We start from the raw sequence: 23,287 nt of genomic DNA on the forward strand, positions 1-23,287 counted from the left end.
ACTCCCTGCCACAATGACCTACTTTTCCAGTTATATGTAACCGCTGTGGTAGCAGCCGAATTTCTCCTTCCCTTCAGAGCTGCTCCAAGAGGATTCCCGTACCACAGACAAACTTTATTCCTAACCGGGACAAAGAGAGGCTTCAAGCAAGAACAAGCAGCACAGTCGGTTCTACTCCTGTGTCTTATTTAGAAGCATTGGCTGCTAAAGGTTAAGTGAAACCCAATATGTGATCAGAGTTCAAAAAGTACCAAGGCAATGTTCAAACCTGAAGAAGCTGGTGGAAAAAAAAAAAAAAAAAAAAAAACAGAAATGGAAGGTGTCAAAATGAACAGCAGCTCATGAACAATGTGTTCCTTGCCAGTGTCAGCAGTGTCAGCACAAGCAGGCTCCAGTACTACCATCCAAGCACAAGCTAATGGACATAATCCTTTACTACAGATATCAAATAAACATTACATCTGCATAAAACCCTCATGAATGACAGGTAAAATAAGCATGTTTTTAAACCCTGTTTAACACTGCATGAACTGTGGAGTGGGGACATACAAAGGTACTACACTAACCCAGGAAGTAACATTGACAATTACTTAGTTTCCTGTTTACTGCTGCTGTTAATGACCATTAACAGTATAACAAAGATCACTAGTGTGACTTTTCGTTGAACTACATCCTAACTTCATGAAGAAAAAGATTATCTCTGTAGAAATAATCCTACAAGGCTTCAAACACCAATCACGCTGACTTGTGCGTAAGTATTTTTTAATCCATTTATGCAAACCCCAAGTTCAAAAGCTTGCATTCAAGGTGAAATCTGACAGGCAAGCACAAGAGACTAACACTTCCAAGCAGAAGACAACTCATTCCAACAAAAGGCAAGCTATACATTACTGTACAGTATATCTTAAAACTTCAGTTAAAAGAAAAGATTCTCACAGATATAATTCATACTATGAGAGCAGAAAAACAAAACACAAACAGCAGAGCTCTCCAAAGCTTAGTTTACCTAAAACTTTTAAGATCAGCAGGAAAAACACTGGAATCAATGACAATATGATAGTGCAATTAGAAAAAGTTCCGAAGTTTCCCCCATGCTTTCTCTTGGGCACAAACCACATATAATGAGACAATCGCTCCTGCAAATCTCATACTTTTCAAATGGAACAGGAAAAAAAATAATAAGAAAACCCCAACAAAACTAAAATTCATTTTTACTTTACTATTGCACTTGACAAGCCACAGAGCAGCAAACACAGAGGGCAGATTCTGGAAGAAAGATGGACTAGTAGAAGAAAAAATCGGAATTGTAAAAAAAAAAATCAAGAAGGCTGCTGCTGCAAAAGCAACATCTGATCACAAAAGTAACACTTTTCAGTTTGAAAGCATGACCTCCAGTGCCAGAAACGTAAGTTACATTGTGCTCTGTCATATGGAAGTAGTAAAGAACTGGAGTAAAACTTTCAGTAATGCAGCACTGAAGAACTTTTCTTCGGCAAACACAGTGTTTCAGAGTTGGCACTGAAAAAGAGAGGTTGGTGGACCTATGTTTGAAAGAATGCAGAAAGCCAAAATCTAAAACGTAAAAATAGGAAGATCCACGTTATCTCCCACAAACCCATGATATTCTTCATGGTTTAGAAGAAAAACACTATCGTTCAAAGTACTTCTCACCAGTAAGCTTAGTGGCAACTAGCTTACAGAAAGGAAATTTCAGTAAAATGAAAAAACCCTGCTCAGTGAAAACCACCATCACTGTATGATCTTTATATGTTCTCTGTAAGTATCTTCTGAAATTATGAAAGCCTTGTAATGAAAGAGGAAAATACATCTCAACTGAAGCTGAACAATCAATATCACAGCAATTTACAACATTCTCCTCTGCCTAAAATGATGAAACTACACATTAGAAGATGTTTCCAGGTCATACCAGTTAAACAGCATGCTGGAGAAAAAGTGAAAAAGTCACTCATAACAAGTCATTTAAAGAAGCGTTCACAGGATTTGGGATATTTGTCACGATAGCAGTAAACAGCAGCTACGCTATCTAAAAAGAAACACAGGTAAAGCACAGTAAATTTGATATTACTAAGCCTTTCATGTGAAAAATAACCAAAGTCACAGCAATCATCCCTAAGCAATCCAAATAAACCAATTCAAATGATATCCTTTGTTCACTCACCATCATTAAGACTTGGATAGTTTCAACTTCTTGAGTTCAGTAACAGCAAGACTTACAAAAACAAAGAACAAAACCAAAATGCAACCTCCTCCCCAGTCAAAGACCCTTCTGAAACCTTGATGGCAAAACCTGCTCTGTAGACTATTTTATTTTAAATGCAAATACTAGTTTTACAGATGTAGAGTCATGCCTTTCCCATAAGAGGGGAGTAAGGAAAACAACAGTAAGTAATCTCTTCTAAAAGCTGTATTGTTCTCTTTTTCTACTTTAAGCCCCTAGAAAAAATGAGTTTGCTTATTCTCAGGAATGTGAAATATGAAGAAGAGGAAAAAAAAAAATTAAGGAAAAATATAATCACTTGATGCCACAGTATTCAGACAGAAAATTTTCAATTCTGAGGAAACTCACAAGAGAACATAGGAAAGAAAAAATTCACTCCATTCAATTAATCCCATGTATTGGGAATCAAATAATTAACTACTTTTAATACCCACTGATCTGTAAAATGGAGCCTCACAATTGTCCATACACTTCTCCAGTACTTTAGAACTGAACAGATTGCAAAACTGAGATGAAGCTTGCCATCATGTTCTGTATATTTAGTGCATAGCAAAATTGCAACCATGCAGATCGCGATCATGCTTTACGAGTTATGCACAGGGCATCAAGTAACAAGCAACCTACATGAAGGAGTTACCTATTTAGTCATGTTTCTGATGAAAGCTGCCATCCTATTTCTGCTCTTTTGAGCATTATTTTGCCCCCCTCTCAACTGCAGCACAGTTTGCCCTTCACCTACAACATAAGTAGAATTGACATTGGCATTAAGAAAAGGGGGAAAAAGAAAATCTGCAAGCAGTAAACTACATGTGTTCCTTTCTATAAAAAATAAAGCATTTCCTAGGTCATGGATTCCAAGTTTTCCTTACAGGAATTGTTCCTAAGTAACTTATACTGCAGATATTTCATCTCTCACTGAAGAATGAGTAACAACATATATCCACACTTCACAACTTACTCAATTTGAGCTCGAACAGATTTTTCCCAGTGTTTCTAGTTTTCATTTTGAAAGGATAAGAGTTTGTGTTCTAAAACGGATCAAACTTACTGTGCAAGAAATTTGCACCCCTTCCTTTCTACGGCAGTGCAAGAGTCATAGACATACTAACAGATGTTAAAAAAGGAACACATATGACTAAACAGGAAAGGAAATGTTTTCCTACAAATGAAGAAGCACTGAGATAAAGTAAGTTTCAAAATCAGGCGCAGAAAGTTTATCTAGTTGAGTTGCAGGAGGAAGCAATGAATTACACAAAAGCTCAGGTGCACATGTCATCACATGCCTGTTAACCCAGATATCAGACTTGCAGGACACATCTTGACCAACATTCAGCTGCAAGAAATCCATTCTATCTCTGATAATCAGGAAAGGTTCCCTCGTATTTCAAGAAGCTTCTTGTGTTAGCACTTTTCAAAGAGGTTATGAGCAAGAATTATCGAATCCTTATTTCCTACCCAGGTTTACCAATAGAGACTTTCAGACCTCTCAAATACTACTGCAATTGAAAAACAACAACAAAAAAAACCAGCAAAAAACCCAAACCAAAAGCAAACAAACAAAAAAAATCACAAAGTACAGAACTCAAGGAAAAAAAAAAAATAAATGTGTATTTTAGGAAGCCCTATTCACTGCAGCTCAGGTACTGTCCAAACTAATGTTAACAAAGCTCGTGTTATTTTTTTACTCACTCTCCATTGGTAATTGGTATGCTCTCATATTTGTAACTGGTCCAAAAGGATAGATATACATGTAGACTTCTTGACACAGCCACCTCCATCTACACACCTGAAACAGAACTTCACAATATAGACGTGTTTTCCCCAGTTCCTTCCAATCTATCCTTCACCACCACTAAAGCATCATTCCTGCATAAAGAAACATTTACGCACACAGAACTCCAAAGCAGTGAAAGCAAATGCTTAATGGTGACCTGAAAAATGCATGGAGGTTTTGGGGTTAGAAGAACACTGCAATTACAGTTCACCTGTTGACCTAGATTGCAAAGAACTTGAAAGCCAGAAGTATACAGAAGCATACAAACTAACTGTGCTCCACATTTATGGTTCTGAAAGATTGAAGGAAAATGTATTGCACAAAAACACCATGAAGTTCCTGCCCCAGTAATGAAATCCAGCCCTTTCCTAGAGGTTACTCAAGGCACAGTTATTAAACCTCTTAAGATGTGATATGCAAATTGCTAATCCTATAAAACAGAAAGCTGTGTACTCCCACAGTACTTACACAACCGATTCATCCTCAAGCTGACTTCTGCCTTTTTAGGTCACTAAGGAAAGGTCACAGAATTCCCTATAGCAAAAAGAGTTTCTTGCAATATACCAATTAATACATCACACACTTCAGTATAACTTCCACACCGAAAAAATGGCTGACTCTGCTGGCAGCCTGACCTTTCTCCTACCACGGGTTATACAATTAACCTGAAAACTTGCCAGGCTTTGAGAGACTATGGAAAAGAATCACCTTCCTTGAAAAGAAAGGCTTCCGTGCTCTAGATAAACTGCCAGAAACCATAAAGTTCAGGTGGTACAATGATAAGCAGACTTTTCTGCAATATTTGTATAATGAAATTTGTTTTTAAATTAGCTCCCAGTGGTAGGACTGAAGAAATTTTCATAAAATACCTTATTGCATGAAAATGGACAAAAGATGATGATCAGAGGGCTGGAGCACCAGAGCACCTCTCCTATGAAGATGGGATGAGAGAGTTCATCTTGTTCAGCCTGGAGAAGAGCAGGCTCAGGAGAGACCTTAGAGCAGCCCTCCAGTACCTGACAGGGGCCTACAAGAAATCTGGAGAGGTCCTTTTTACATGGGCACGCAGTGACAGGACAAGGGGGAACGGGGAGACTTAGATTAGATCTTAGGAAGAAGTCCTTCCCTGTGAGGGTGGTGAGGCACTGGCACAGGTTGCCCAGAGAAGCTGCAGCTGCCCCATCCCTGGCAGTGCTCAAGGCCAGGTTGGACAGGGCTGTGAGCAACCTGGTCTAGTGGAAGGGGTTGGAACTGGATCATCTTTAAGGTCTCTTCCAATCCTAACCATTCTACGGTACCATATAATTTGCTTTGAAGAACGATGCAGAAATCATTCACACTGCCACATACTGATCGGTGTGGAAAAACCTGTATTCTTGACTGCCTAAAAAAAAAGTTGGTTTAATGTTCACCATTTCTTGGAAGTTATCACCCTGTCTTTTTATGACCAGAGGAGATAACACAACAAGTTGCAGACAGATTACCTTCCCCAGCTCAAATAAAGCATGTATTTATTGATGCTTAGGTAAAAAAAACCCTAGATTTCTGGGCCCAAGAGAAGGAAGACTGAAATAATCCTGCAGAGTTGTTTCAAGTCTGTATTTGTCCTTTGATACAGAAAGTACACACACTATGCTTGCGTATCAAGAACACTGTACCTGGATCTTCTCTTGATATCCTCAAACCTGGAAGCCAGTAATGTAAAAACAGGTCTCCAAAAACCTAAAAGAAAATCTTACTCTGAGGAATTAAGATTCCTTCAAAATCAATCTTGCAGTCAAAAAGCAAATTGTATAAATGATCACTGGAATTTTTCTGGCCTATAAAAACTGCTACTTGGAAAAAAAAACGTGTTGAACACTGTATAAAGCTGGATTTGTAGTACCGCCTGCTCTCCCCAGACCAGGAGTGCAGACTTCTTGTCCAGTTTCATAATAGCTACATTACAGAATCTGGTGATACAAGATCATTCATCAAAATAAGCAAACAAGCATAGCACAATTTCTCAACTGGCAGGGTTATTTCTGACATTCTGACAGCCTGACAAAAAATAAATCAGGCCTTCCTGCTAACATAGTAAAAAGGCCAATACTTACTTTCAGCAGTATAACTTTGAAAGGTGTCAATAAATGTAAACCATGGAATAAACCAATAATCACCTTCCAAAAAACACCCAGTAGTTACTACACATGCAAGCAACACAGGCCACAGCTATATGACCATTTTAATTTGACTCAACTTTATACTGCGACAGAACAAAATAGTACGTGCCTTCCCCACTCTCACTTCTTTGCTATTACTACTGCAACCTTTTTGCTGGCACAGTCTACCACACAGCTGATCCCAACACAATGGGAACTAATCTCTTTTGGACAGGTTGATGAGCTCACCTGTTTTACCACAGGGCTGTGTGTTATCACAGAAGGGTGGAACCAGCCCTGTCATCAACACCACAGGATTAAAACCATGAAGACATACGTCAGTGTGGTTCAGTGACGTACTTTGTAAATCATAGGACTACATCATGTACCATGCTGAATTAGAGAGGGAATTGCTAATCTGTGTGAGCACTTTTGGTGTAAACGGGTCTTTCTGTGCAAAAGGACAGGTGGGCAGCCCAGGTACGTGGCACAGGAAGGTTTCTGCAATCCAGCCACTGATACCACAAAACTCCCATCTGAACGCATGGCTTTTGAAAACAAGTTACCGCTCTCCAATAACAGATTTGAAAATTTACAGATTAATCACCCTCAATTTGCTGGGCTGGCTGGACAAAAGTGCTCCAGGTTGCACACTGCGCTAGAGTTGAAGCCACTCATTAAAAGTTATGATGGGGTTGTATTGGATTTGTGTGGACCTGTAGAGAGAGAAGTCTGCATCTGAGCAGGTTTGCTGCAGGCCTTGTGACCCCATGGGAGACCCATCCTGGAGCAGTCTGTTCCTGAAGGATGCAACCCATGGGAGGGACCCACTCTGGAACAGTTCATGAAGAACTGCAGCCCATGGCAAGGACTCATGTTAGAAGTTCATGGAGGACTGTAGATGGGAGGGACTTCATGCTGGAGCAGAGGAAGAGTGTGAGGAGTCCTCCTGATGAGAGGAAGGAACAGCAGAGAACATGTATGAATTGACTGCAATCCCCATTCCCCTGCCCTGCTGGGGAGAAGGAGGCAGAGAAAATCAGGAGTGAAGCTGAGGCTGGGAAGAAGGGAGGGGTGGGGAGAAGGTGTTTTAAGATGGGTTTTATTTCTCATTATCCTACTCTGATTTGAGTGGTAATAAATTAATTTATTTTTTTTCAAGTCACGTCTGTTTTGCCTGTGCTGGCTCAGTGATCTCTGTCCTCCCGGTCCTTACCTCAACCCACAAGGCTTTCATTCTATTTTCTCTCCCCATCCAGATGAGGGAGTGCTAGAATGGCTTTGGCTGGCACCTGGCATCCAGCCAGGGTCAACGCACCACACAGGTGTGCCTAGGACACAGCACAGGAATACTCATGTTTCCTTGTGGACCTGCTACACCCTGGCTATAGCAGCAGAGCTCAGCACGCACCACCCACCCTGTAAAAGAAACCCCAAAGAATCTACAGAATACCTACAAAACTAATGTTTCTCCCAAACCTGATGTATTGTCTTTGTATACGAAAAGCCAAGAGTATTACCTCTATTTACCTCTATTCATATTTTAGATAATTGGTTTGATGTTAAATACTTCATAAATCAAAGAGATTTTCAGCTTATGTGCTACACCATGAAAACAAACTTAAGGGGATGTTTTTAGCTGGGAAGTCAATTATTTTGTACATTCCTCTTTACATAGAAGAATTACACAAAGTATAACACAAATTTTGCCTGCCTGAACTACAAATATAATTTAAAACTGCAATCACTCATAAAATAATTCTCTTGACAACCTTTCTTCACTAATTCCACATCCAACAAACAGCTCCTTAAAGGACAAATCATTACTTACATATCCTGAAGCTGTATTTTCAAAACCCAGTGTACAGAATAGCAAGATTTTACAGATGCTACAGAAAGATGTCTAAGTATTAATTTTTTTAAACAAGTTCTCATTTCCATGAATTATACCAATTGTCCTGGAAATGAAACGTTTTTTCCCCTCAGGTTATTAATTTTTATTACACCTTGAGGTCTAAGTGTAAAAAAAAAAAAAACAAAAAACACCATCTTTTCTTTCTCCTAAATCAACACAACCATTTGCCATAACAGCAGCTCACTTTGCAGGATGCTGAACACATCAATATTCCCACAAAGTCTAACAGGTACACAAATTTTATTATTCTCATTTTGAAAGTGAAAGTCGTTCTTTTCAGGAATGATTAAAAAAGTAATACAAGGATTGTCAAGATTAGACTATCCATCCTTTTAAAGCCAATTGCTGCATGACAGTCTTAACTAGCATATCAAACACATACATGCACACTCAAAAAGACAAACTAAACAAGTAAATTATTACCTAAAGTAAATTCTTATGCAGCAGCTAACAATGTTTGCATTTCTCTTTTTAGGTATTGAGATCAATTGCCACCCCGTACTAAAGCCAGGACTAAATGAAACCTTCCCAAAGTGATATTGCTAAACATGAGATTGCATTCTCCTTAATATGGAAAAGTCTGTGAGCACATACAAACACATTTTTTCCAAAGTAGGTAATGGCTACTTACTGGAGTATGTAAGTTACATTCTTTGTCTACTCTGTTGACATAATTAAATGCATGCTAATTTTCTGGTGCCAAAAGTTTGAGGGCAATTGACAAGAGATGCATTAAAGCAGTTTTCCACTTATCGTCTCCCTCCACCATTTCTTCATCACCTTTTACTGCACTGAATAACCTCCCTCTCACAAGCCTTGATCTGTCAATGACCCTGGAAAACTCATTATATAGAAAAAGCATGTGTCAATGGAAACACTTCTTGATCTGAGAGCTTGAAAGAAGGAGCAAGAGGAAGAAACAGAAAAGAACCAGAAAAGATGAAGTGAGCTGAGGAAGGCCCTGGCATTTGTTATGTAGTATTCATGAATTCAGAACAGGTAGGCTGAATGCCAGGAGAAAGGAGGTCAGTAAGACCATGTGACTGCTTAGTAATTAGACTTGCTCAATAGCACAATTACACAAAAATCTTAGTTCATGACTGTTACATGACTGCTTAAAGAGCAAAGTTAATCGGAAAGCACCTATGTATTAAAGGCTGCTAATGCCAGATTTAACATACATTTTTTAAAATGAACTCTATCTGGCAACTCTGCAGACGGACAGTATTACTTCTAACAAGAAAGCAAGCCTCCTGATCTCTCGTATCCTTGAACCATTTTTCCTCGTATCCTTTGTGTTAGTCATACTTTGAACTCTGACAGACAAGAGTTTTGCCCAGGGCTCTGGGACCATAAACTCACCAAAACATAAACTCTTGCTGTCAATCAACTTAAACTAAGAAAGGACCACTGTAAACTCACACCAGATTACATTTGACTCATGTTCCAACTCCTGAAAGGCTTCTGCTCCTAATCTCAAATAAAATGTTTCTGACTAATTCAACACCCCACTCCACAAGAATGTAAGCAAGGATCTTGCTTATGGTCATCAAGTGACCAAGGAGACAAAATGCTCGATCATTAATTACAAGTGCCAACTGAGACTGACAAACCAAAACACTGCGCTATAAGTCTTGTGTATGCATACTGTGAATGTATGTTCCCACTGGTTCAAAGTAGCTCATTAAAACCACTGGAACCTAAAATGGATTCATTCCAAAGTAGTAACTGTTCATGTAAATAAAAAAGTATTGAGATCACTCTAATAAACACACAGCTTTAGCAGCCAGTTATTCTATAAAGTCATCATACTTTCAATCTTGAAAAAAGACTGAAGATCTCACAAAACCAAGCCATGCAGGCAGAAAGATTTCCTACTCAAACCCATGGGCAGCATGTACCCTGAGGTTTGAGTCCCAGGAGATTGAAGTGGTTTTGAAAGGGCCTACAAGAAACCTGGAGGGGGACTTCTTATATGAGAAAATAGTGATAGGACAATGGGGAATGGCTTTAAACTGGAAGAAGGGAGATTTAGATATTACGAAGAAAATTTTCCTTGTGAGGGTGGTGAGACACAGGCACAGGTTGCTCAGAGAAGCTGTGGCTGCCCCATCCCTGGCAGTGTTCAAGGCCAGGCTGGATGGGTTTTGAGCAACCTGGTCTTGTGCAAGGTGTCCCCTCCCGTGGGGGGGCGGGGGGTGGGAATCTCAATGATCTTTAAGGTCCCTTCGAACCACTCTATGATTCTATATATCACACACAAATGTACTCAATGACTGTATTTGCTAACGATCCTATTATATAGTCATTGAAGAATAAGAGCAGTAGCACTGAAGACATGAACCTCCCTTTGCTACATTTATCTATCATTCACCAGCTCAGAGAATATAACCAAAAATGGCTTAGCATTTCAATTGCAAAACACACTAGAAGCCTATGAAGTATTCTTAAGATATGTGATTTCCTTAACACTTAGACTTGTGCCAATTGCCCACATTCTTTTAAGACTTAAGTAGTTGTTCATGCTTCACCCATAAAACTGAAATCTCTGAGTTTTCTTTATAAAATCAGAATTTGTTATTCAAAAAAAAACTTAGGCCCCTTCAAAATAAATGAAAGAAAAGCTTCTATAAACGTAACATTATAGACCTCAAATAAGGTGTCTAGCAGTTACTATTTTTAAGTGGTTTGAACATTATTTTTGTCAGGGAAAAATGGAATGGCCATAAAGTTAAAATTCACTGAAAGCATTTTTAAGGTATTTCTATCTTCTGAAAACCAGAAACTGAAGCATAAGGAAAACTAACTAACCTCCAAAGGCAAGTTACCTGGCTGGTAAAGTATTTAATGACCTGGGATAGAAACTATTGAATTTGAAAGAAATAATCCTTAAAAAGAAGCAAACTGAACTGAAACCCAAAGTATCTCAACTTTGTCATTCTTCTATGACACGGTGTTAAGCCAACTTTCATTGTGCTTGATCCATAATCAGGCAACTCCTCAGCATCACAGTCTGGGCAGACTAAGATCATGAGCATTTCAAGTTTCTGACACTGGATGGAGAGATGATACAAGAACTATACTGGATTACCCTTTTAAAAGGGTAGAACTTTCAGATTCCTAGTGATGTCTTATCTCACAAGACAAGCACACACGTAAGTCCCATTAACCCCTAGCACAAATTTATCATGGAAGTGTCAAGTCACAACTCCACAGTAAAGCTCACTCTTGTACTAGGTAAGACCACATCGGGCTCGAAGGTGTAAGGAATAGATGTGCATGCTTCAGAAAGGGACACTACATACTCTTCCCTGCAGGAAAGCTACGCTGAGAAATTCCTGCCCAACTAATCTAGCAGCTTCCCGGCTTTTCCAGAAATGGAATCACTCTGGAATAACAGGAGGTTTCTGCCTGCCCTGAGGTCCCAAGATGAAGGAAGGAAGCCACCCCTCGGGCTGCTACCCCGGAGCTCGCAACCCGCAGCAGCCCCGCTCTCAGCTCCAGCGCGGGCGGGCTCCGGGGGTGCGCTCGGGCACCGACCCGCCACCCGGGGGAGCGGGAACAATCCCCCCTCCACAGGAAACCACGGCTTCCCAGCTTCTTCCCCTTTCTCTCCGGGGCCGGCGCAGGGACTGGGCGTGCAGCACGGCCCCGGAGCGGCGGGGAGCGCTGGCAAGCGGGCGAGGGAAGCCGGCGCTGGCGGCGGCCCAGCGAGTCGGCAGGGGGGATGGTGAGGAGGCGGCGTGACCGCACACGTAACGCGGGGATCGAATCCCCCCGTTCCCGTCGCCCCACACTCACCGCCACCTGTTGATGCCCACGTTGGAGGAGCCGGCGAACCAGGGGTCCAGGATGTAGACACAGCGGACCGTATTGGCGCCCTGGATGCACTCCCGCAGCGCCGGGTTGTCGTGGAGCCGCAGCCCCTTGCGGAACCAGTGCACGGCGTTCACCCCCATGCCGCCGCCGGGCCGGGGCCGCGGGCGCTCAGCGGGAACCACCACCACCGCCGCCGCCCGCGGGGCCGCTCATGGCGCGGCGCCGCCGCTCGGCGCCCCGGCGAGCAACGGCGGGTGGCCGGCGGGCCCTCACCTCAGGCGGCTCTAGGACCCAGCGGAGACAGCAGGGGCGGCCGCCCAGCGGGGACGCATCACCCCCGCGGAGCCCCCGCGCCGGGGAGAGCGGAGACAGAGAACGCGATCCGGTGGTGGCTCCGAGCCCTCCCCTCCACCCCTGCCCTCGGGAAGCGGCCGCAAGTACGGCGGCGCGCACTCGTACCAGCCGGCAGCCGCCGCCTCGCCGCTCGCCCTGTGACTCTGCGCCGGGGCTCCGCCGCGCGCCCCGCCCCGAGCCGCCGATTGGCCAGGCTCACCACCACGTGACCGCCGGCCCTCACGTTTCTGAAGTGTGTTTACTACCGGCCTCGGAGAGGGAAGGGGTAGGAGGCGCCGGCACGGGGAAGGTGAAGCGCCCGAGCGGAACCGCTCCCGCGGCGGGGAGGAGGGCGGCTGGCGCAGACCGCGATATCGGCAAGAATCCCTCCCGCCGGGGCGGTGCAAGGCGGCGGGTACGCGGCGAGGAGGTGCGCTGGGGGCGGAGACGTAGCCCCCTCCTCTCCCCTCCCCTGGCCCGTGTCGGAGGGACCCGGATGAGCACGGGGCTTCCAGGAGGCTCCCAGAGGCGCCGCGTCCTGGCAGGGCGCGCACGCGCGGAGCGTGACGGCGCGCGGCAGCCGAGCTGTTATGTATAGCGCCCTGCGCGCTCCCGTGGTGTGCGTGGGGGCTGCACATGCGCGGTGGCGGTGGTAGCACGGCTCCCCTCAGCGCCCGGCGGGGGGGGGGGGCGGTGAAACAGCGGCCCGGCTGATCCCATCGGTCTCCATCTCTGCTTTCGGGGCGCTTATGTAAGCCCAGAGGCTTGTCTGGGTCAGGTGGGGCTGTCTCCCTCTGCCTTCGCCGCTCCCGCCCTTTCAGTGTTAGTTTAAGATGCGCGCTGGTGGTTACGAAACGGGCTGTGGGTTTGCCGCTGTAGTCCTGAGGTGCCGCCAAGAGCTGCGCAAGAGCTGCCACGCAGGGGAGGGTAGCTTGCACATGCAGTGCTGCGGGAGGCAAAGATGCTTTAAAGCGAGTTCTGAGCAGCAGAATGAATTAAAATGGTCCCTCTAGCACTGTTACTAGAGTCATTACTAGTAAATGGTGTATATTCAACATCTCTCAATTGCAGAGCTCAAACACAAAACAGTAGGTTTCTCTGTGCCTTCTCCCATGTTAGCTGAAGGAGGTGTCGCACTGACAGGACGCAGTAGAGGAATTTCGAGTCCTAACAGGGCAGCTCTGGATGCGGATCTGAAAGTAAACCTCTGCCTGCGGGTTACAGTGCAAATTACAACCTCCAGAATGTTTACAGATGGGTAGCAACGGGGAGAGGGGTCTCATTAGAAATAACATCTCTCAAGTAAAAGGCAGAGGACAAATCAGTAGGTCTGACCTTTGTCTTGTCTGGAAGTCTGGTAGACTTCCAGAATTACGGAGTAGGACAGTACTTTAAGAACTGTAGTTACTCTTTCTACTGCGTTATTTGTTTCTGCTGGGATACATGTAAAGTAAAAGTAAAGTGAACAAAAAGAGAAATCACGTGTTTTGCTTTACACTTTTCTTTCCTCACTTTGAATGACTTACAAAAAGTCATGCATGATCAGAATCCCCCTTCTACTTGGTTTCATACAAAATTTCTTTCTAAAATGTGTGAAGGCCAAACTGTTCTTAAGCCCCGACTTTAACAATAACATAAATTACTATGAGCTTTTCAGTTACTACTTTGTCATACATCGAACATCATATTCCACAGGTCCAAGAAGAATATACAGGATCCTTTCATACACCCTTGCTGTAACTCAAACCTGGAGTATTTGGGTCATTGTGAAGTTAAGCAAAATTGTCTCAATTAATACAAAGTACCTTCTTCCTTGCTTGTTTTGGTTTTAGTCTTAAGAAATGCCAAATATTTGGTGAATCATTTTCAAGGAAATAAAACAGCAATGAAATCTTGGTAGTTAGTGACCACTTTCCATCAAATTCCTATTAATTCTATAATTTCTCAGCACACTGAAGAAGACAGATTCCTCATTTTCAAGGAAAGTCACCTCACAATACAGTTTCTATTTCAAACTTAAAAACTGCTTTTTCGTGCTCCTTATGTTCTCTACTAGCTCCTGGTGAGGCTGCAACACTGAAGATGGCCCTGAATAAAGTCCAGCATCAACCGATCTGCCTTCTTGGGAATACTGAGATGGAAGCAACCCTCCCTTACAAGACCTGACAAGTTCTATGATCAGATTGCAATCAGGGAAACCACCTGTGTACAAGCCATTTGTCGCTACAGACTAAATAACAAGTGTAGTATATAGTTAGCTTGTCATTATGTCAAAGCATTTTTCAGCTCTAGCCATACCTTCCATGCTAGATGGTTCTTGATTTAGAACTGTAAGGAATGTGAAGAATATATTAATTAAAATGTCAGATCTCAAGGGAAGAGTCTCTCCAAGTTAGTAGAAAAATAGAATCACAGTTAATCAAGGAACTCCTACAAGTAAACCTCACCACTGTGTTCCCTTGTAGATCACTTTTTAAAACAACTTTGTTGCTAATTTAGTCCACATCATGATTGCAAAAATCAAGAGGGTGGGGAGGAGTTAGAAGAGAAAAAAGCTAACATGAAAGCAGTGAAATGACAAAAACATAAGGAAGCATGTATGCAATACATTGGCTATTATAAACCAGAAGTGCTTTTTAGGTACATGTTTTTAACATCACTGTATGTATGTCATTTATATTCACACACACTGTTGACTGTTCTGGAAGCAACAGTTACATCTGAGACGCAGAACTGGGATCATAGGGCATGGTTTATTTCATTAGCAGTTATCTTATTCATTAGATCATTTTCATAGATCTAACAGACTATTGGAAAGGTAGCTGGCAAAAGAAGTGTTTCTAGAGATAACAGTACTGACTTTCAGTCTCTGAAGGGCGTGACTGTGCAGACCCAGAGTTAGTTTAAAAAATCTTAATACACCTAGAAAAATCTAGGCTAGAAATCGTTCACGTCTCTGCTGATTGGTTATGCTGAGATTAGAAGAGAAATAAAGTAGATACAGCTGAAAAAAATGAGGTGGGGGAAGATGACTCTCACTAGTATAACTCATTTAACATCTTTAACACCTCCAGCAAAACAGTATAAATCCAATGACTACATACATGAATTTTACTTTTATTCTGTACTAAGTGGAGTGACCACATCAAAGAAGAGATACTGATGTAAGACAAGCCTCCCGTCGTCACACCAGTGTTGCCTCTCATCCCAATCTGATCCTGAAACGATTTTTCTGGGTACTGCTTCCAAGAAGAGTAGAAGCCATATTGCAGAAGTTGACACATTCGGTATCAGGAGCGGCAGGGTTTTGGTTCCTGGGTAGTGTATACAGCAGCTGTTGTGCTGGATGGGGCAGAAGGCCTCACCAGTGCCATTATTTCAGCTGCAGTTCTGGACAAAGACAAGAAAGGGACCATTTCTGCTACCTAATCGATAAGATCATTTGCTTCCCAAGAGATCACAGGCACTCAAGTTGCCTGATTTTAAAAAGTTAATTTCTGTGCTATGGTGATACTTCAGAATTATTGACTTACAAATTATTTTTATGCTTTTTTATTCTTTTTTAAAGCACTAATTCTCTCTTGAAAGCTGTTTAAATCCAACCACCTTTAGCTATTTCTTACTCTAACCTTCCAGTAACTTAAAAGTGGCCTACAAAAAATCTGGAGAGGGACTTTTTACAAGGGCAAGTAATAACAGGATAAGGTGGAATGGCTTTAAACTAAAAGCGGGTAGATACACATTAGTCATTAGGAAGAAATTCTTTACTGTGAGGGTGGTGAGGCACTGGCACAGGTTGCCCAGAGAAGCTGTGGCTGCCCCATCCCTGGTAATGTGCAAGGCCAGGTTGGATGGAGCTTGGAGCAACCTCATCTACAGAAAGGTATCCCTGCCTGTGGGAGGGGGTTGGAACTGAATTAATGAGTTTAAAACTCACTTTTTGGTCCCTTCCAACCCAGCCCATTCTATGACCCTAACGAAGTCTGTTTTAACAAGCAGAAGAACCTCAGGTGACTTTTGCATCACGAAAAGACCATTCAAGCCCGTTCACCACACTTGATTAAATGTCCTGCATCAGAGCAGGGTCTGCAGCACACTCAACTCGCCTCCGCAAGCCAGCGAACGCCTCGTTTACCTCAAACTCAGACTTAACAAGTGCACTTCACTGCCACACGCCCCTCCCCGCCGCCACATGGTACATCCCCCCGTCATGTTCTCCCCTGCTCCCCCGCCCGAGCGGCACCGATGGTAGGGCCCAGCGCAGCGCGGGGAGCCAGGTCAGGCACGGCGCGGTGGCGGGGGGACGGTCCCAGCCGGCTCTGACCTGTTCCCACCGGTCGGGGGCGCGGAGCGGCAGGTGCCGCAGCGGTGGCCCGTGACGGGAGCCTTGGCGCGGCTCTCCGCAGCTGACGTGCTGCTCGGCCTCCTGTGCTTTGACGACAGTGTCACAGCAGTGACGGCCGGAAGATAAGTGGTGCGAGATGCGGAAGGAAGGCTTGCGTGTGATTTAAACGGTGCGAGGTTGGGAAGGGAGCCCTTGGGCGCCAGTCGTTGTCGTAGGTCCCGGCTGGCGCTGCGGCCGGGGAGCCGGGCAGTGACGGCAGAAACCAGCTGTGATAGCGACGGGCTAGGTCCCTGTGGGAAGGGGCCTTCCGCCCTCCACTGCAGGGCTGGCTGCAGGACAGCGGCCGCCTCCTGCTCTTCCGCCCTAAACGGCTTCCAGAGGGAGGACAGGGGCTGTGCAGGCAGGGATCGGCCACATCGGCCCAGCCGCGACCAGGCCGTGAGGGAGCACTTTGTTTTCCCTGTAGAACAGGCAACCCAAAACAGGGTTTCAAGACCTGACTGGACAAAGCAGCCTAGTCTTACGTTATAGCAGACCCTGCTGTGAGGTCTTGAGGTCCCTTTCAGTTTGGATTATCAAAGGTTCCTCTTTTTTTTTTCTAAAAAGCTTTGTTGATCTAGCATACTTTTGTAATCCTTCTTTACTTCATCTCCAGTACTGATACAAAGCAGGGGTTCCTTTTTTTGTCTATAAGTGCAGGAGTGCAAATGCTTACTCTGGTATGGTTTAATCTACAAAAGTGCTACATAGTACTGCTCCAGACTTCTTCACAAGCTATTCAAATGTATTCAAAAAAGCTATTCTGTGTTGCCCTCTTCTAGGTAGGTGCCGGCTTTTCCTGGTTAAGTCAAAATTCAATCTAGGCATTTAGTAGTTTCATTTAATTCTCTACAGCCCACTAAGACCTAGCAAGAGTCTGCTCTAATGAGAATGGTGGTGACCAGCCTACAGTGGTAGTCCTACTGGTGTTCTCTTTAGTGAAAGATTTGTGAAAAAATACAAGCAAGAGCTTGGTTTGCTGTTTTTCAGAAAGTGAGATTTGAGTCTTCAAAATCTCTGAATGAAATGAATGAATAGCCAGTTGACCCTAGTATCCATTTCCTGTAGAAGATACACATAGAAGCCTCAGTAAATAGTGAAACTTACAATGCCCCTTTGACCTGTAGATCCAGGTCACGGCAAGTGTGCTAGCAAGCGGGATCATAGGTAACTTCCTGTGAAGGTAGACATTATTTTGCTTCCTTACTGCTGTTAGGACATATGGTGATAAGAGGGTGCTGCTGAGAGCAAGAGGAAACTTCTGTCTAAGCTGTCTTTTTTCCTTAGTCCCTCAGTTGTTTTACAATCCCCACAGCAATATAGGTATGTAGAAAGTTACAGTGGGGTCCTGCATATTAGGGCAGTAGTTCAGCTTGTGCTTTAAGAGAACTCTCAACTTCTGGAATAGGTTACATACCCTGGAAATGTCATCTATGGACTCTGAAATACACAACACATCTCTTAATCATCTTAGTTTCTATAGAACATCATGACATTAAAATCCATTAATCTCATTTTGCATGTTATATTTTGCTCTGTGCTTTAGAAGGGCTCCTGAGTACCCCAGTCAAATGTGGCTTAGCAAATACCTTTCCTTTTGTAGTATTCTGTGTTTGTGCATGGGTGATCCTCACTAACAGCAGTAAAAATTGACTATGATGTCAGTTGAACATAATTGTTTGCATGTAAGATCTTGGAAGAGCACAATTTACTACATGAGGATTTTTTTAAAAAGTTCTATAACAGATAAAATGACTGTATTTTAAGTGACTGCATTACTCACAGGACAGTTTTGTTTAACAGTAGGATTACACACTGAAGCAAAAGTCATGGTTAGTTATTTTTCTGGTTTGCACTTTGGAAGTGCCATCTGACATCCCAAACCATTTTAACAATACTTTACTACAGCTCAGCTGAAGCATTAGTAAAGAAAGCCCTCATCCTCCAGAGATTTACTTACTCTGCTTGGAGCCACAAAATTCAATAGAACACCTCAGAATACTTGGACTCAGGCAATTGTGTCACTGTGAGTGCAGGAGAGGCTTTAGTTTGCAGTCCCCATGAAAACAGTTGCTTTTTCAGGACATAGAAAGGTCAGCACACAAAAAGGCTGTGACTTTCCCGCACTTACAGTGCTGTCAGGGCTATTGCGAAAAACTGCCTATTCTGTGGTGGAGCTTTGCTGGGCAGCACTCCTCAATCACAGATTTTATGAAGATAAAATCATTAGCCTTGGGCTCATGACACAAGCAGTTGCGTTAGGCAATCAGATTTTGCCTCAGAGGTTTGAAGTAACACTAAAAAACAAGTTACCGATAAGCCACTTCTGTTAATAACGTAAGTTTGCATATAGGAGATTATTGTTCTGTCTTAGTTTGTGATGTAATAATATAACAAGAGCCCAGCTTTTAGAAGCCAAGAAACATCAACTTAAAAACAAAGGTAAGTTCTCTCTTGAGGTAAAGTGTTTTACCCCTGGAAAATATTTAACCTTACCTGGCAACTAGACAGAGGCTTTATCACTTAAGTCCTATAAACAAGCCATGTATTTTCTTAAAGATGGGCTATAAAGAAGATTCTAGGGGTCTCATGTAGCTGTTCCTGCAACAGGCTTCTTGGTCTGTTATGTAGGAGATTTGACTGCATGATCGTAACAGTCTGCTAAAATAAAACCCCAGCTTAATGGTCACATAGGTACTTCTTGAAGCATGCTGCACTTCGGGAGAGGTGAAAGTAACCCTATAAATAGAACAGTCAAATACACAAATTGTAATTCCCCCCCCATTTTCAGTTTCAGCAGTCTTAAGCATGTTACCAGCAGCAGCAATTTGTGTAAGCATTTCACAGACCAGCAGTTCTGTCTTTCACACTTTGTGCTTCCAGAAGGTGGTTATGAAAACACTATGTAGGGAGTTAAAGATACAGCTGATGATAGCGTTGTTTGACTGCTGTGGCTCCTATGGCCGCTGCAGAGCAGGTGGTGATAGCTGGCAGTCAGCTTGAGTAAAAGTGGGATACAGGGTTACCCACACCTACCTTGTGGTTGCTGTGTTGACCCCAGCACAGCCATGCACCTGTTCTGTGAGCACTCTCACCCTGCTGGGGCTGTCTGGGAATGACAGAAGGACCTGGAGGCAGAAATAAGGTGTCAGTGCAAAGCACAGCTGGAGCAAAGTAGGTACTGGAAGAGACAAGCGAAGGCCTGAAGATGTCACAGCATACTTACTCCCGCAGAATAACCCAGTTCTGGTGCTGGCTTAGCAAGTGAAAAACGCATCCATAAAGGTTTCAGTGATTTTCTTTTTTCCTTTAATTATAACAAGAATGATTTCAAAATGCAGTTAGGCTATGAACTGCTGCTGAAGGAGCACTGGGGGATCTCTGACACACAAAGGAACAAGTCACGCTCTGGACAATTCCTGAGAAGTTAAGCAAGTATATTCAGAAAGGCTAAGATATTTAAACTACCTTTTTTCCTTGTTTTAAATTCATTTAGTAGAATTACTGTCAGATTAAATTGCGTGAAACATGTTTCTAGTGTCATATGAGCGAGCTGTAACGCAATAACAATGTTAGCTGCAGGAAACAGCTGACAGTTTGGTTCTTGTATGACTGCAAGCTTTTATACAGGCAGAGTGCTGCCCCCACATGAGGTCTGTTACATCCGCACATTACTGTTCCAGTGAGGCATCCCTCAGAACATTAACCTTTCAGAAATGATTTTTACCCTCCTGATATTGCATGAAAGCTGAATTTTGTGCTAATAACAAAACCCACTGTTGAGAGTCATTTCTTACGCCAGCTCAGTCTAAGTGTCAGCGTCTTTGAGTGTTGTGCCTTAAACATGTTTTCTTACAGTTCTCTCTCCATTAGGCTCAACTTCACAATGCTGAGGGGAGTCACTCATGGTGCAAAAGGTACATTTACTTTTTTGTTGGCAAGACCTCATCACCGTAACCCGGGATTGAATTTTTCATCAGTATGGACTGAAGCAGCCAACAGAAGCTTCTTAATCCACTCCACTTACACAACCGACACAAAATCCAGAGAGGAGAATAAAAAAACCATTGAGAGTCTCTACAGATTGTCCGTTGATGTTAAGAAAATACGCAGACTAAAGGAATGGGTCCTTTTCCAGGATGTGGCCTACGTTCAAGAAATTGCTGGTATTTTACAGGAAATGGGAGCGGATGAGGCTGCTGTAGCCAACATTTTAGAACGCTGCCCAGAGGCAGTTCTCCATACCCCTGCAGAGATAACCTCTCAGAGAGCTCTGTGGCAATCAGTATGCCAGAATGAAAAACAATTGATTAAATTAATAGAGCAGTTTCCAGAGTCTTTTTTTACTACTGAGTATCATGAAAACCAGAAGGCAAATATACTGTTTTTTCAAGAGTTGGGACTTAAGAATAACATAATTACCAGGTTTTTGACAAGTGCACCCAGTATTTTCTATAATCCTGTGGAGAAAAACAAAGACATTATAGAGACGTTACAAAGAAATTATTTAAGTTTAGGAGGTTCTGATGCAAATATGAAGATCTGGATACTGAAGCTATTGAGCCAGAATCCATTTATTTTATTAAATACCTCCACTGCAATCCGGGAGAACTTGGAATTTCTCCAGAAGAATGATTTCACTGACAATGAAGTTCTGCAGCTGCTGTCCAAACTTAAAGGTTTCATTTTTCAACTCACTGCTTCTACTATGCAGGAGAGTATGCTTTTTTCCAAAAGAGTCTTTAAGTGCAGCGATCAAGAATTAAAAGAGCTCGTGCTGAAGTGCCCAGCCCTTCTCTACTATTCTGTTCCAGTCTTGGAAGAAAGACTTGAAGGACTTCTGAAGGAAGGAATTTCTGTAGCACAGATTAAAGAGACACCAATGGTGCTGGAGTTGACAACGCAAATTGTCCAGTACCGAATTAAAAAACTCTCTGCTTTGGGATATGATATCAAGAGTGGAACTCTAGAAAGCCTGAATGGTACTAAGAAAGATTTTGAAGTCAATTATGGTAAGATACAATCGAAGAAGGAGAGACCTATTTTTAATCCTGTCGCTCCTATACACGTTGAAGATTAATTTGAATACTGTACTTTGAATTATGCGAAAGAAAACTGTCAAAGAGAAAAAGATGGTGGTCCTTTGAGAAGAGCTGAAACAAAAGTAATCTTAACCAGACTGTAGTCCTACACTGTACTTTGTCCTGAAGCAGGTTTTAGGCACAACTTCATTATACAATCGTAGCTTTCTAATGCTTTCAAATAATATCACAGAACCTGGTAATGATAAAGGTTGCTTTTTCTTTATCACAGGGAGTACCTCACATGTCTGGGGCTTTTTTTGTTCTGTTACATTTCCTTATCTAACAGGGCATTAACTGGTTTGGATTTAAACTCTGTTACTGCACAGTCCAGCCTGTGGCAGTGATTAGCACAATTTTCATCTGAGAAAGAGAAACAGAGGATTATTTTTCCAGCAGTGTTCATCAACCCAGTGGTTCACTGATGCTTGGAAACTCTCTTGGAGTTCCATTGTGTCTTGCTGCAGTAAAGAAACTACAAGACAACCTCCTTTACATTTCTGAGACTTCAAAATTTACTCCTTTTGCAAAAGGTTTGGGCAGGAGGAAATACATTTATTGCTATTAGCTAGTTCTTAATTTCTCCTTTTCTAGCAAGGCTCTGGGAGAGAAAAGGTTAGCGAGGGATCCAAGTGAGTCCAAGATGACTGTAGGACAAAGGAAGCAGTCATGCTTTTCATCAGGTGTAACAAAACTCTAGTCTGTAAACTACTGGTGTTTAAAAATGACTACCAGATTTGCGAACAGCTGCCATAGTTTCTAAATATATGGGTGACACTGCTTCTCAGATAACACCCTAGGGTAACTGTTGACAAGTGCTGCCTTTCAAAATAGTAACTATCTGACAGAGTTTAAGTTCTCCAGAGATTCTATTTATTTTCATTTACAGGCTGTGGATGGTAATATAAAATAGTATAATCAGTGACGATCATCTCAATAGAATTAGGATCATCAGTGATTTTATTTCTCAGACTTTCCTAAGTGACTATGGCATACCCATTCCCTTGTGCCAGCAGAAGAAAAAGCATTTACACATCCCCCCTCACTCCAGGCTATTCTTCAAGGACATTTTTAACAGACATTTTGGCAGCAAGTCCAGGGTTCCGTTTCTTAAAAAGAAGTTTTAAATTGCTGAGGAAAGCTGGTATTAAATTACTTGTTTAGAGGGTGGGCTGCAAGGTAACTAATCTATATAGCCTGCCATATTATCTGCCAGGCACTTGAAAGGGCTAGAAACATCTGGCTAGAGCAGTGCCAAGACTGCAACAGCTGAAGGTCTTAAACTCATCACTATGCACGCAAGTGTGGACATGACAGCAGTTTGTGGGGGTAAACACTGCCCTTGTAGCACATACGATAGCAGCGAGAGTTCAAGAAGGGGCATGTATCACCAGCACAGTGAAAGTCAGGCTGTGTTACTAAGCCACATCTTTGCTGACTCTTCAAACCACATTATTGGGTTTTAAGAGTTAACTGGTAGATAACCATATTAAAAATCCACAGGAACCTGCCTCTGTTGCTTTCTGACTGTCCTTCAGTGCTCAGCTGCTAAGCAGACCACAGTATTACTTGAATTCAAAAACATCCTTCCCCTCAAACAC

General features: G+C 42.8%; 3 protein-coding genes across 6 annotated transcripts in view; 2 read left to right on the plus strand and 1 right to left on the minus strand.

The window, feature by feature from the left end:
• Window positions 1-12,367, minus strand: part of CRY1 (cryptochrome circadian regulator 1) — a 39,133-nt gene extending 26,766 nt beyond the window's left edge. For 2 of the 4 annotated variants that reach the window (XM_080634647.1, XM_080634646.1), the window contains exon 1: window positions 11,871-12,365. In XM_080634647.1, the coding sequence (XP_080490773.1) occupies window positions 11,871-12,028 (158 nt within the window). In that variant the 5' untranslated portion in view covers window positions 12,029-12,365. Of the gene's footprint in view, window positions 1-11,870 lie in introns of all 4 variants that reach the window. The other 2 variants (XM_080634649.1, XM_080634648.1) reach the window with 2 other exon arrangements.
• Window positions 12,044-14,508, plus strand: LOC308230358 (uncharacterized protein). The gene is made up of 2 exons (XM_080635016.1): window positions 12,044-12,636; window positions 14,278-14,508. Exons 1-2 carry the CDS (start codon window positions 12,100-12,102, stop codon window positions 14,299-14,301), a joined length of 561 nt encoding a protein of 186 aa, XP_080491142.1. The 5' UTR covers window positions 12,044-12,099; the 3' UTR covers window positions 14,302-14,508.
• A 5,983-nt stretch (window positions 14,509-20,491) lies between these two features.
• MTERF2 (mitochondrial transcription termination factor 2) lies at window positions 20,492-21,685 on the plus strand (the record flags this gene model as incomplete). Its single annotated transcript, XM_080613732.1, has 1 exon — window positions 20,492-21,685. One exon carries the CDS (start codon window positions 20,492-20,494, stop codon window positions 21,683-21,685), a length of 1,194 nt encoding a protein of 397 aa, XP_080469858.1.
• Window positions 21,686-23,287: the final 1,602 nt, after the last annotated feature.

Source organism: Psittacula echo (genome assembly GCF_963264785.1).
Source record: "Psittacula echo genome assembly, chromosome: 1".
In the NCBI taxonomy this organism is placed as follows: domain Eukaryota; kingdom Metazoa; phylum Chordata; class Aves; order Psittaciformes; family Psittacidae; genus Psittacula; species Psittacula echo.

Coding starts and splice junctions, on each gene's coding strand:
- LOC308230358 (XM_080635016.1), top strand. CDS start 12,100: ATGGCGCGGCGCCGCCGCTCGGCGCCCCGGCGAGCAACGGCGGGTGGC. Junction 12,637..14,277: donor GGGGCGGTGCAAGGCGGCGG/GTACGCGGCGAG, acceptor GTTCTCTACTAG/CTCCTGGTGAGGCTGCAACA.